This window comes from Lissotriton helveticus, chromosome 10 (genome assembly GCF_964261635.1).
Source record: "Lissotriton helveticus chromosome 10, aLisHel1.1, whole genome shotgun sequence".
Taxonomy (NCBI): Eukaryota; Metazoa; Chordata; class Amphibia; order Caudata; family Salamandridae; genus Lissotriton; species Lissotriton helveticus.
In genome coordinates, this window is record NC_136071.1 from 104814949 (window position 1) to 104829842 (window position 14894).

The window sequence follows — 14894 nt, forward strand, 5'->3', positions numbered from 1 at the left end:
TTGCGAAAAGAGCTATACTCACATGGCATGGAATGTTGTGCAGTTCACCGTGGAGGGCAGTTCATAGATCTGTTGAGTGGTGATGCAGGGAGTGAACAATTTGAGTCGCTCCCCAATCCAGGTCTCGTAATCACTGTCGGCAAATGAACCAAAGTGGGGGGCTAGTTCCTTCCACATGGCAGTCATCATCTTGCACCTGATACTTTTAATCGTGATGACATCGATATGTACCTGGAGGGACGAAGAACATCGAGAGAGAGAGTGAAGTCAGCAGAGCAGCTATTTTCGTCCCACTACCTTGGTCCATGAGATTCAGGTCAAGGTACCGCCAGCAGAATGTTAGACTCAAAGTATATCTATCTTAATTAGCCTGAAGAAGGCTGTTCATTGTAACTTTACAGAGTCCTTCAAAAGGTTAGACTTCACTGGGTAGCAATTACTTGCATTTATCCACCAGATACAAGTTCAGATGTGCCTGCCAACTTCGTTCATGCAACCCTGCCCCGACTATATGCACCATTTGTGGAGATATGGTCAAGGATCTAAGCTGTATGTATGTTCGCAAGCTAGTAGACAGGCACTCTAATCCCACTTTCAGCTGTAGACCTGTGTGTGTGATCACAGGCCAATAACTTTATGTTTTGGGTCTTAGGACCTTATTCAGAGTTTCATGGACGGGCCATCAGCTATAATGCACTTGTAATACAGCGGACAGGATATCCACCATGTTTGTGATGGGTTGTATCATCCACAAACTCTAAATAAGGCTTGCAAATCTTTTCCCTCCAACTAAGAGAAGACTCCAAAACAAGAAGGACTTTAGCTTCAATATTAGGATTCTGGTCTTAAAGCCAAGTTGTTGCTTTCACAGCAGGACTACATTTGTAAGGCATGATGAATTCTGGCCTGCCTAGGACCGATTTGTTGTAGGGGGATGAAAGAACTGTGGAGGCGTCGTGATATTGGTTCTTACCTGCATGGTTTGCACATGGAGCTCGACCATGAACGAGGTAAACTCCTCAAAGGTGTCATTAAAATTCTCCAGTATTATATCGACTTTCCTCTCAGCATCTTGCACCGAGGCATCAACCAGAACACCCGACTGCACCAGGAGCTGTGCCAGCTGCTCACCACTGAGCAATGATGCAGCATCAAACTAGGAAAAGAGAGAATCAAACATAACCCGTCTGTGCTTCATCAACCTGTTTTTAGCACGCAAATGATTTCATTTGTGGTCAGAACTGCCTCTCCTCCCCGTAAAGATCCAGAAGTGGTAGCTGTGGCTAAAACAGAGACCTTGCAGCACAGGAACCTATTCCTCTCACTACCCCATCCAGTGACCATGCAGGCAGGTAAGTTCCTAGATTACCTACCTCTAAAAGGCACTTTATGTTAACCATACAATAGGCCCCTGGATTTTTTTTTATGTTAGATATTTATTTTTGCCCTTTGAAATTGGTGCCCCCCCTTAACTTGAGTTCTTGTGTAACTACATGGACAGGCCACCTCTGACTGCAGGAGAATCTACCTGGGGAGGAGTAAAGTCTGGACAAATATGCATTCTGTGTGGAATGGATGCTCGTGGCAAAGTGGTGCGATCCTCTTCTTAATTGAATCCTTTCCAACTTTATAGGAGGGGCTCGTCCACTACCCTTATTCAGGCTATTCAGTTTAGGGTTTTGTGTGAACAGACTTTGTGGGTCCCTCCCCGAACTTTTTACGACAATGGCGATAAAAAGTATATTACACTAAAAAAAATTATATATATATATATATATATATACAGTTGATTTTTGATATCCTACTATGTCATGTGGTGATAAAACTATTTAAGGCATATATATATATCAGGGAGGGCACAGGCTCTTACATTTTCTGCAATTAAATTAAATGGATTTGTGAAAACATCTTTTGTCTGCTGTGGCTTTGGTTCGCGTTCTGAACTGCTGTTTGTAGAAGAGGTCCACGCCTGCTGTTCCGCCACGTTTGGCGGTCAGGATTTAATTTCATATATATATATATATATATATATATATATATATATATATATATATATATTGGCGCTCCGTTCGCCACCTCCTACTAACAGTGCACTTTTTTCGGCGGGTGCTGGTTACGGTCGTGGCGGACCGTTTTACAAATTAACGCTCGTTTTTCCTCCGGTTTCCAAGAGAAAATACTGCACTCTTGGTAAGGGGGCTCACACAAGACTTTTATTGGCAAGCACAAAAACAAACGTTTCGGCGTAGAGCCTTCCTCTGTGTCATAGAGGAATGCTCTACGCCAAAACTTTTGTTTTTGTGCTTGCCAATAAAAGTCTTGTGTGAGCCCCCTTACCTGGAGTGCGGTATTTTCTCTTGGAAACCGGAGGCAACACGAGCGTTAATATATATATATATATATATATATATATATATATATATATATATATAAATATATCTGTATATATATAAATTTATATATCTGTATATATATATATATATATATATATATATATATATATATATCCAAAACACCTCCTCCGTTAGAAAGAGAAAGAGCGAAGGCCACAACTGGGGACAGGGTTGGAGGCATTTATTTCTGCAGATTTACGGCGAATGCATTTCGGCAATCATTTGCCTTCCTCAGCGCCACAAGTGTCTTAAACCCTCCATCTACGCCAAAAGACTGCCATGCTGCCTTCTGTAGCCTGCTGCCTTCTGTAGCCTGTTGGCTGGAGCTCCGCCCTCGATGTCACTGACCCCACCTGTTGCTGATCCGGGCGTAGTCCAGAATTGCAAGACCCAGAATGCAAAGCCTTGCATCCAGGTAAGTGGTGGAATAAAGTTCCGACCCTGTGGTCGGGCGGGGAAGCAAAGTGCGCAGATGGTGCCAGGTATCGCTTGTAGCAGAAATAAAATTGTCTCCTTATGCCCCCAAACCGCTTCAACCACGATGCACAAGTCCAATCATCTGCGGGGGCGGCAATGTCCATGCACGTCACCCAGTGCCCGGATAATATCCTGACAACCGCTTCTTCTCTCTTTGTGCCTCGTGGCGGGCCCAGACGATTCCAATACCTTGGAGCAGCAAACATGCCGAAGCATCGCCAGAGCGTGTCCGGACCAACTTGATGAAGCGGGGGCCTCCAAACTGCGCCTCTGACAAGCGCAGACAAAATCCAAAACACCTCCTCCGTTAGAAAGAGCGAAGGCCACAACTGGTGACAGGGTTGGAGGCATTTATTTCTGCAGATTTACGGCAAATGCATTTCGGCAATCATTTGCCTTCCTCAGCGCCACAAGTGTCTTAAACCCTCCATCTACGCCAAAAGACTGCCATGCTGCCTTCTGTAGCCTGTTGGCTGGAGCTCCGCCCTCGATGTCACTGACCCCACCTGTTGCTGATCCGGGCGTAGTCCAGAACTGCAAGACCCAGAATGCAAAGCCTTGCATCCAGGTAAGTGGTGGAATAAAGTTCCGACCCTGTGGTCGGGCGGGGAAGCAAAATGCGCAGATGGTGCCAGGTATCGCTTGTAGCAGAAATAAAATTGTCTCCTTATGCCCCCAAACCGCTTCAACCACGATGCACAAGTCCAATCATCTGCGGGGGCGGCAATGTCCATGCACGTCACCCAGTGCCCGGATAATATCCTGACAACCGCTTCTTCTCTCTTTGTGCCTCGTGGCGGGCCCAGACGATTCCAATACCTTGGAGCAGCAAACATGCCGAAGCATCGCCAGAGCGTGTCCGGACCAACTTGATGAAGCGGGGGCCTCCAAACTGCGCCTCTGACAAGCGCAGACAAAATCCAAAACACCTCCTCCGTTAGAAAGAGCGAAGGCCACAACTGGGGACAGGGTTGGAGGCATTTATTTCTGCAGATTTACGGCGAATGCATTTCGGCAATCATTTGCCTTCCTCAGCGCCACAAGTGTCTTAAACCCTCCATCTACGCCAAAAGACTGCCATGCTGCCTTCTGTAGCCTGTTGGCTGGAGCTCCGCCCTCGATGTCACTGACCCCACCTGTTGCTGATCCGGGCGTAGTCCAGAACTGCAAGACCCAGAATGCAAAGCCTTGTATCCAGGTAAGTGGTGGAATAAAGTTCCGACCCTGTGGTCAGGCGGGGAAGCAAAATGCGCAGATGGTGCCAGGTATCGCTTGAAGCAGAAATAAAATTGTCTCCTTATGCCCCCAAACCGCTTCAACCACGATGCACTAGTCCAATCATCTGCGGGGGCGGCAATGTCCATGCACGTCACCCAGTGCCCAGATAATATATCGATATATATGTAGAAAATCGCCACCACCAACTGCTTTCCTGCGTAGCACAATGACGAAGAGCAGACCCAAGGTTTCTGGTGCAGAATTAAAGTGCCTTTATTGTGCCCAGCATGTCCGCCATAACGCGTTTCGCTTCCATGCGAAGCTTGATCTCATGACATGTTGCGAAAGATCAGGACAGCTTTTTAAACTGCTAGTGCGAAAAAATGGTCACATTCAATGCAACGAGGACATAGACATAAAGAACATACTACAAGCCTGAGTCATTGACATTGTAGTGCAGTGATACATAATTAATAAACTCCATGGGGTATATCAATATTAAATATTTTAAAATCCAAGGTTTTCTTATATAAAAAATAAAGGAATCACATATTTGATTAAAATTCTAACAAGAAAAACCTCAAAAAATGAAATGAATAAATACAGCCTCATGAATAATAATCTGTATATATATATATATGAACAAGGGCTGCATAGCCCGAAACGCGTCATGGTTGGTTGTACCACTAAGATCTGCAATTAAAAATATCAGTTACCTGAGAAGTTCGTGGTCTGTCTCCTGCTTCGCCGGTCCTGGGGGATTGGAGGTGGTAACACGGAGTTTCAGCACATATATATATAGTAGGGCGCCTGACCCCCACCAACTGGAAGGACTTACGAAGAGTGGAAAGACTGGTCGGAGCTAGCGCAGCTCGCGTAGCGGACCGGGTGATTAAAGGACCGGTGTAGCAGACGCCTGACCAAGTAAGCTCTGAAAACAACTCGGTGGGTGAGAAGCTTAGTGAACTGGCAGACTTTTGATACCAGATATTTATCGGGGATATCGAAGACGCCTGGTGGATTGCAACTAGTATTGCAGGGATGTCTGGTGACAATGTTCGGGACCGGGAAACATTAGCAGCCACAATGTTTTCCGACAGTACCCCCTCCCCGCTGACATCGGTGGGAGGTCCAACAATGACGCTAGTGGTGGCAGCTCATCAGTAATTAGGGACCTATTTAAAACTCTAGAGAAAAAGTCCCGCCAAGAACAAGCAAAGTGGTGGGAATCTAAATCCTTGCAGCGGTATTTTGAAGTAAACCGCATACCACGAGGACTGCGAATTCTTACAGTCCCCACATACGAGGACCCAAACCCTGACCTCATGAGGGAGTGGGCGGAGTGTCACCTCGAGGCATCACGTCGACAAGTACAAATTTTGATAAAATATGCAGATATTGATAGGACTAAATTGCTGGGTGAAATAGCAGCAATCCAAGAAGAAATGGAAACTTTGGGGGAGGAAGAGGAAAGAACGAAACTAGCCAAAGCAATGAATGAGCGCCTCAAGAAAGAGGAAGCGAAAATTGTTGAAAGAAAAGCATACAAATTTCAAAGGGACCATAGCGATTATGAACTGGGACAAATATTTACGTTCTCACGCAAATACGATGCCCTTTGCAGAGGCGCAGTGAAACCTCAACCCAAAGTGAAAAATGTTCGGCAGAAACAGGGGCAAAATGTGCAAACTGACTCCTCTAATTCCACTCTTAGCTCTGACCAAGAAGCAGAATCGGATTCTGACCGCCGCAGGCAGGAACAGGCAGAAGGAAACCCCAAACCCTCCCCAGGCCAAGAGATTACTTTTTTATGCCAGGAGAGATTGAAAACCCTGAGGCCCTGCACACAGCCTGGACAAGGAAACAGCGGGCAAATTACCGGCGGCGCCAGAGGTACAGGGCAGCCAAGAGGAGGGTATCAAAAGAGAAGAAGAGTTGGAAGGGGACAGGGACAGGGGCCTGTCACCCCACAGGAATAAAAGGAGCTAGTAATCGCACAATTGTAAATGTAACACCACTTGAATTAACGACAAAGGAAGAAGAAATTCTAAAATTGGGACTTACTTTTGCCGCACTCTGTGATTTTAACTATCCTGCAACGCGATGCGATGTCTATAAAGCAGTAAGGAAGTTAAAACTTTGAAAATTCTATGCGTTAAGGGAAAAAACAAAAAATACTCCACCACACTTAACTGTTGCTAACAGCGATACAATCAATGTATCTCAGGGCACAAGAATTATCACAGAACTTGGGGAAACTGAAGGGGCAGGTTATGAGGAGTCGAACATGGCAACAAATGAATTCAATGAGATTGATCAATGGGGCAATAGAGTATCATCGAACACCCAATTCAGGCCACCCTCAACCGTTTACCCTATTTTGCAACGAGACAACATTGATATATTTCATGAGAATGTGGTTGGGGATTTGAAAGAACTTCTAAAAAATACAGGAAAAACAAAAAGAAAATATGATGGACGATCACAACAATACACAGCCCTTACTACCAGACTATCCAAGGATAAGGACATTATAGTGAGGAGCAGTGACAAGGGCGGAAATGTAGTCCTGATGAATAAGGCAGAGTATGACATAGAAGCATATATTCAGCTAAACGATCGAACTTGCTATGAACGTATACAGGCTCATGTACTAACATCAAATAAAACTGAATACCATCGGAAACTATCCAAGTGGAAAGCATCTAAACTGATCAGCAAGGCTGAATTCAAATATTTGAAAATAGACAATCCCATCACGCCCATACTATATTTCATCCCCAAAGAGCATAAAGATCCCCTACACCCACCTGGCAGGCCCATTATTTCTGCCAGAAGCAGCCTTCTTGAACACACTTCTGTCTATATTGATTCTTTTTTACAGGGGTATGTGCACAAATTAGGATCATACATACGAGACACTCGGGATTTTTTAACAAAAATAAGAGACGTGGAATGGGTCAAAGGAGATTGGCTTATAGCATTGGATGTGTCATCCCTGTATACTAGCATTGCACACAGTGATGGCATCAGAGCAGTCGAACATTACTTATCAAAAAGGGATCCAGAATTCAAAGATCATAATGTGATGCTTCTGAATATGGTGCAATTTTGTCTCGACAACAATGTGTTTTTATTTAACCAACAACTTTATCGCCAATTACAGGGAGTGGCAATGGGGGCCAGCTTCTCCCCTAGCTTCGCATGTCTGCACATGGGGGCTTGGGAGGAGCTGGTCCTGGGCCAGGAATACCAACACAATATCCGCAATAATTTAGTTGCTTGGTATCGTTTCATTGACGATTTGCTGGTTATTTGGAGGGGAAGCAAAGAAGAGGCATTAAAATTCATTGATGATATTAATGTTAATGAATTAAACTTGAGATTTACTGCTACCCTAAGTCAGGAAACTATTACGTTTTTGGATACTGAATTGTACATAAGTGATGGGCACCTAGAATCTAGAATTTTCCGAAAATCCACTGCTGGAAACAGCATACTACATGCTGCGAGTGCACACCCTGCACACATGGGGCCTGATTCACAGAATGAACTTAAGGCTAAATCCTTTCGGGATTCACAGAGTGAACTTACTACTTTCGGGATTCACAGAATAAACTTACTTCTTTCGGTATTCACAGAATAGATTTAAGACTACTAACTCTAAGTCCGAAATCGGGGAGTAAATTCCGGCCCGGAGGCGGAGCTTCCGGCTTGGGGGCGGAGCTTGCGGCCGGAGGCAGAGGTTCCGGCCCGGAGTCAGAGCTTGCGGCCCAGAGTTGGAGATTTCAACATGGCAAAAATCCCCACCTCTGAGCCGGAAGCTCCGCCTCCGGGCCGCAAGCTCCGCCCCCAAGCCGGAAGCTCCTCCTCCGGGCCGGAATTTACTCCCCGATTTCGGACTTAGAGTTAGTAGTCTTAAATCTATTCTGTGAATACCGAAAGTAGTAAGTTTATTCTGTGAATCCCGAAAGTAGTAAGTTCACTCTGTGAATCCCGAAAGTAGTAAGTGCATTCTGTGAATACCAATTAGTAGTAAGTTTAGGATTTAGTCTTAAGTTCATTCTGTGAATCGGGCCCTTGGTATCTAGCATCCCCTATGGGGAGATGCTACGACTACGGCGAGTGTGCAACAACCCAACTGACCTAGAGAGGGCACAGGAGGAAAGCAAGATAAGTTTCCTGGAAAGAGGATATTCAAGCCAGTTGATCCATAAAGCTAAAGAGAAATCTATGCTACTACCTAGGGAGGACATATTGACCAAGAAAACTGATCAACAGGCAACAGCCATAATAGAGACGGTAGATAGGAAGAAAGAGGAGAGTACTAACTTCCGGATAATCACTGGATATAGCAGACAACATCAGCAGATATATAGGATCATGAACAAACATTGGTCCTTGGTAACCAATGATGCCATTATAGGTACTACCCTTCCTAAAAGAGTGTCTATAACTTATAGCAGGGCACCCTCCTTACGAGATCATCTGGTGGAAACCAATCCAGAACCCTATGTCAAATCCGCTTGGTGGCAACAACATAATGGCTTTTATCGGTGTAAAACCTGCAAGGCCTGCCTTCATGGAGAAAACACTAAAACCTACAGGGATGGGTTTACTGACTTCCAACATCCCATCACGCAGGTATTAACCTGCAAGACTGAATTTGCGGTGTATATCCTGCAATGTCCCTGCCTATTAAGATACGTGGGCAGCACCAAACATGCTGTTCATAAACGTATCCTTCAGCATTTACGTGCAATCACCAATGGCGACAACACTTATCCGGTGGCTCGTCATTTCAGGGAATACCATCAAAGCGATAATGCTACCCTGAAATATTGGGTGATTGACTCAGTGAATGCCAGTAGAAGAGAAGGGGACAGAGAGGCCAAATTAAGAAAGCTGGAAACAAAATATATCTTGTTGCTTAACACTAAGACTCCTGGGGGCCTCAATGTTCCCGAGGATCTTTACACATGTTTAGCATAAGAGTTTTTTAACAACCACAGAATGCACGATGTCTCCCTTCTGTAAGCCTCATTAGTAGGAACCACCCGGCTGGGAGGGGCCACAAGAGGACGAGGAAGGTAGAGACATTGTTGGGACCCAAAAGTAAAAAACTGATTTTGCTGCTACTTATATTAGAAATATTGATTATCACTATTGAAGGGCACTTTAGTAACTAAATGGACTGTACGGGTCCTAAATCCCGGTCAATCCTTTTAGTTGACCATTTAGTAGACACTTAATTCACTTTTATCACAGTGTATGTACAGAATGAGATTTCCCCCTGGGCTTTTAAAGGGTGGTTGACAACATTGAGGTTGAATGATTTTTTAAGCTGTTTTTAACATCTTTTAAAAATAATATCGGCTACAAACAGTAAGCAAGTATTTTGACTGAGATTGTTTTATCTAGTGTTGTAAAATTATGCTTTGATAGTTTACATTGTCCTTATTAACTCGTTTTAATTACGTGAAGCCATGCGATTTTTTTGCACAGGCGGAAGATATCTGCATAATCAGCTGCTATGAATATTGACCATACTAGTTTTGCACTTTAGCGTTTTTGTACAGATAGATGGGGAACAGTATTCCTGATCGGATTTGTTTTGCACTAATGCGATGTTTTGCACAAAATATTGCACTGAAAGCGACACTTGCACATCAAGAATCTTGCATTTGCACTTTATACATCTATTGGTCTAGCAGAATGCGAAATGCAAATGATATCGATATGTATACACATATATACATATATAAAATATTTTTTTTGGGACTAATTAAGATATCATTGTATCCAGAATTGAGAAAAGGATTGAATTATACAGCCTACTAGCACAATGTATTTAACTGTGATATGTCGCTTCAGCCATGATATTATAAATGTCAACACTCTAATTTATTACTAGACGGTTACTAGTTGCTAAATCTGGTATTTTACATTGATTTGTATAAAGCAACCAAATAATGTTTTTTAGAAACATAACTGCTATGTAAGCCCAGTATGTTTTCTATGTCCATACACAACCCTCACATGTGACGTTAATGAACCTATCACTGGCACTTTATAAGGGCAAACCATGCACTAGAACATTGTCATGTGAACAAGGCTCCTGGAGCCGAAACGTCATGAGACTACCCTGCACTAGAAAATAAAAAGCGAATGCACTTAACTGGTCCGTGTCCGTGTCCTTCGTATCCTGGCTGGTGTGACTCCAGAGCGTGAGAGAAGTGGCCTATATATAGGCACATTTATATTTATTCCTATATATGTATACATATATATATGAATATATATCCCTTTCTATTCCCCACAGCCAGGAAAGCTTTATTTTAACATCTCCAGGTGTCGATGTATGGGTGGCACAAGTACATGCTGTAAATATAACTGAGACCCTTAAACTATATAATAATATACAATAATATATATATATATATTATATATATATATATATATATATATATATATATATATATATATATATATATATATATATATATATATATATATATATATATATATATATATATATATAATTAAAAAAACAAGCCAAAATGAAGGGCACCAACAGTCCTGTGTCCAATGCATGTGATGGGGTGTGGTCCTTGCTTATGTTATAAATCCAGATTGCACACATATAAACACAGGAGCTTGGTTCAACGCCTAAGTCTTTTGCATACAACAGGAGGAACAGCATGGCCACAAATACGAGTTGGTAATCAGTCGCAAGAGTTCAACCACAAATTTCCAAGCATGACTTACCCCAATGAAGTTGTGGTTGATAGCCAGAATTTGTTCATACGAAAGGAGAACGCTGTATGGTCCTAGATTATAATCCAACCACTCTGTACTGGTCTGATACATGATGGTGCAGGCACTTCCTGTGTGTTAAAAAAAGACAGTTTTATGTACCAAAACAGGTAAACATTGTCTACAAATAGAACAACAGTTTAATGGCTAGTAGCACACCATCCTTGTGCTTTCACTCACATAGAGACCCTGTAATTTGTTTATGTTGATCCCTAATTTTGTGCATGAGGCATCCATATCTCACTCATCTGCAGTGGAGGGGGTGAGCAGGTTGGGAGAAGGTAATGTTGGCCAACCATCTTCTTCTAGACTCAGCTGGAGACACATATGTCTGAAGTCGAGGGGAAGGGCCTTGAATGCAGACAGTGTAAGGAAAGGCAGACCAACAAAGTGAACTTTAAGACATTCTTGGAGGTTGCTGAGGTCCACTGGGAACCCCTGAAAATTCCATCATTCAACTAATGAATGTCTTCTTATGTGCCAGAAGCAGGGTATTTGGCAAAATAGCCTTTTCCATCACTCAGATTACTCAACTTGCATGACATGAAGATGCCGGAACAAACTCCCCTCCTGCTTTACCTCTTATGCTTCCACTTTGACCTCTTCTCTAAAAACACCCACAATACAGCACTGTCCTGTGCTCTCTTTTTTTCTTCTCTCCTCTTGAACAGTAGACACTTTGTTGTAAATCCTTACTTAACCATTGTTGAGATCAGTGTTTTTTCCTTTGATGTCTTGTCCTCTGTAGGTCCAACAAAAGCTGCAATAAATGGGGTGTACAACAATCCTTGTTTGAGATCTAGAATGTATGGATTTGTTACAGTTATGATGGTTGGTCGTGCAATCTTTGCACAATGGTTGATGGGGGAGGAACTTCGTTTGTTGCGGCTGTGTTGATGTGCGGCTGCCTGCTCACAAACATTCGGTGGTATTACATGGGTGCCTTGCAGTGCTTAATTTGTAAAAAAAAAAGTGCGAGGGCTCTCGTCTGGAGGCTTCGGCTGCTTGTATCACCCATTGCCACTGCCGGCGTTGCCAGTGACAGTACCTACACAACTACCAACCACAACACTGCTACAGGTGTGACAATTCAGACTATTCCAGGCCCTCAAAGCTATAAAAATGGCTTGTGCAGTAGGTATTAGTTTTTTTTTTTTTTAAAGACATTTATAGTACCTGTGGAACCTTACACAGCTTCTGGCCTACAACCCCAGGGGCCGGCCGCAACACATTCACAAGCGTTCAATAGTTCCAGGATTACACAGCCCTTGTGCCGACAACCCTGGGGTACAGCGGCGCTCCATAACCATGTGGGCGCATAACTTGCAAGGTGACTACCAATCTGTAAAGGTCTGGTTTTAATTTTATAACAATAACCAACATAACTTAAGAAGGTACCACTTTTTAGGTCGTAAGGTAAACTAGGTATTAGTTGTTTTTAATGTATACTAAATCAATAAACAATTGCTGTTCTGGTCATCTCTAAATTATACAAACATTGCCACCATGTGGCAGCTGTCATAAGTGCCAGTGATGACAATTAAGGGGAAACGTCCTTTACAACGCAACTTTTACCACGCAGTGCCTTTACAACGCAGGTTTTACAACAAAAACCATTACAACGCATTGCGCTGAGGGGCGCTCTAGGATAGGGAATAGATTTAATTTAGAATAGTAAATTAAACTATTCACTATCCAGCACCCCAAAGCGCTATGCGTTGTAATGGCATGCGTTGTAAAAACCGCGTTGTAAAAGCATGCGTGGTAAAAGCATGCGTTGTAGAGTCATACATCCACAATTAAGTGCTGGTGTCGAGCACTGGAAACCACCGGCTCAAATTAAGCACCGTTGCTACGCCCCCAAAAATAAGCAACAAAAATGGATTTCCCTTCCTTGCTGGTCCGGTAGTGAAACCAGCCATAACTGAGCTGCAGAAGGCTCCACCGGTCGCCAGCACCCTGGTGCCACTGCACCGGCTCCATGTTAGCTAAGCTTCTGCAAAAAGTTAGATTTTGTATGCAGTCACTGGCACGCAGTGGTGCTGACAAACGATGGAAAGCACTTCTAACAAAACCGGCATCCTATCAACACAGCATCCAATCACATGCTGGTGCAGCGGTGAATGGCTGTCACGTGATGAAACAGGGACCAGGGGAATCCCCCAAAAACAGGGGCAATCATGCTGTCCAGTTTTATGTTCACAAGATCTGCTGAATTTGTGTTTCCATTTTACTAGTGCTGTGCAAAGTTTGTTCTTCGCAACTCATTTGAGTTTTTCAAAGCTTTGTAATCTTTGTGAATTTCACAAAGTGTGAAACGTTTTGGAAAACAGGTGGTTAGAGAAAAAATGTTAAAGCAAGGCATGCATGCGAATGGTCTCTGGGAGAAATCTCTCTGAAAAAATCCAAATTTTCTGTCAACTTTGCTTGTCGGTGTAATTCCTTGCAAGGCATTTTTCCAATAAAACATTTTCCCCCTTTAAATGTGTAATTTTGCAGGGATGTTCTCTTGTAGAACCTACATCACGTTGGATCTTTAACCCGCATGTTTTTTTTGTCCTCTTCTTAAAGTTAGCGAAACTGGAGAAGTTTACAAAGAATCTTGAAGTTGTCAGAGAACAACCTCATCAACTTCTCACACCTCAGGTATAATTCTATATAAAAAAGAATCTTGTCCAATCAAATGAATGCAGAATTAACACAAACGTGCAGCTTCTAGTACTACCAAACTATCTCATGACCTATCATGAATACAGAAAATAACCTTACCGTCTTTCAGAGTCTGGTTGAACAGGTATTCTATTTTGTAGTCAAGAACCGCTTTTTTCTGATCTTCATTTAAATCAGCGAACACCGCATCCAGTCCATTGGCTCTGTCCAGAAACAAAAGCAACTGGTGAGTCCCTTTGTTCAAATACCCCCTCCATGCCTTTTACATATGCACCCATAGCACCATGAAGTATCATTACTCATCCATGCCAGCTCTACAGTCACATCCGTAAGTTGCTAACTCAGAAGGCGTTAATCTGTTTTCAAGCTAAGAAAGGGGATTTAACACCGGTAGGGGTACACATAAAGGGGTCTTACCACAGGGCAAAGTATCTCCTATAATGTGAAAAAAAGGTTTACAAGAACTTTTCCTATGCGTATTGTTGTTTTCCAGTGGACTGATATATGAAGGTGTGAGTGTACTCACTGACCCCAGTAACATACACCTGTTTGTAACATCACATTACAAAGCCTTCTTCTTACAATCATCAGTTCACTGTTGCCTCTTTTTTTGAGTTATTAATTAACCCCGTATAACACAAACAAGATGTATAGGAATAATCCCCTATATGGGAAAACCTTAAAACATTGTTAATGCATACAAGCAGGGGAGGCTTTTAAAAGGAATCTGACCTGAAATGAATCCTAAATACCTGTGTTTAGGAACAACTACACTGTCAGCAGAGACCAGTTTCACAGGAGAACCTACATGTACACAGGTAGCTTCAAACAAATATTGGGAAACCCATCCTTCTCCTACGGGTAGACAGGGAGCTTCAAACAAATATTAGAGACCCATCCTTCTCCTCCAGGTAGACAGGTATCTTCAAACAAATATTAGAGATCCATCCTTCTCCTACAGGTAGACGGGTATATTCAAACAAATATTAGAGATCCATCCTTCTCCTACAGGTAGACGGGTATCTTCAAACAAATATTAGAGACCCATCCTTCTCCTACAGGTAGACAGGTATCTTCAAAAAAATATTAGAGACCCATCCTTCTCCTACAGGTAGACCGGTATCTTCAAAAAAATATTAGAGACCCATCCTTCTCCTACAGGTAGATGGGTAGCTTCAAACAAATATTAGAGACCCTCCTTCTCCTACAGGTAGACAGGTATCTTCAAACAAATATTAGGGACCCATCCTTCTCCTACAGGTAGACTGGTATTCTCAAACTAATATTACAGACCCCTCCTTCTCATACAGATAGACGGGT

The 14894-nt window shown here is 42.9% G+C and overlaps 1 protein-coding gene across 1 annotated transcript in view; it reads right to left on the bottom strand.

Moving 5' to 3' along the window:
- Nucleotides 1-14894, bottom strand: part of LOC144783951 (uncharacterized) — a 266569-nt gene that overhangs the window by 179706 nt on the left and 71969 nt on the right. Inside the window, exons 14-17 of the mRNA XM_078662679.1 lie at nucleotides 13674-13777; nucleotides 10857-10975; nucleotides 974-1156; nucleotides 23-231 (exon numbers count right to left, since the gene is read on the bottom strand). Coding sequence (XP_078518805.1) covers nucleotides 23-231; nucleotides 974-1156; nucleotides 10857-10975; nucleotides 13674-13777 — 615 coding nt within the window. The remainder of the gene's footprint in view (nucleotides 1-22; nucleotides 232-973; nucleotides 1157-10856; nucleotides 10976-13673; nucleotides 13778-14894) is intronic.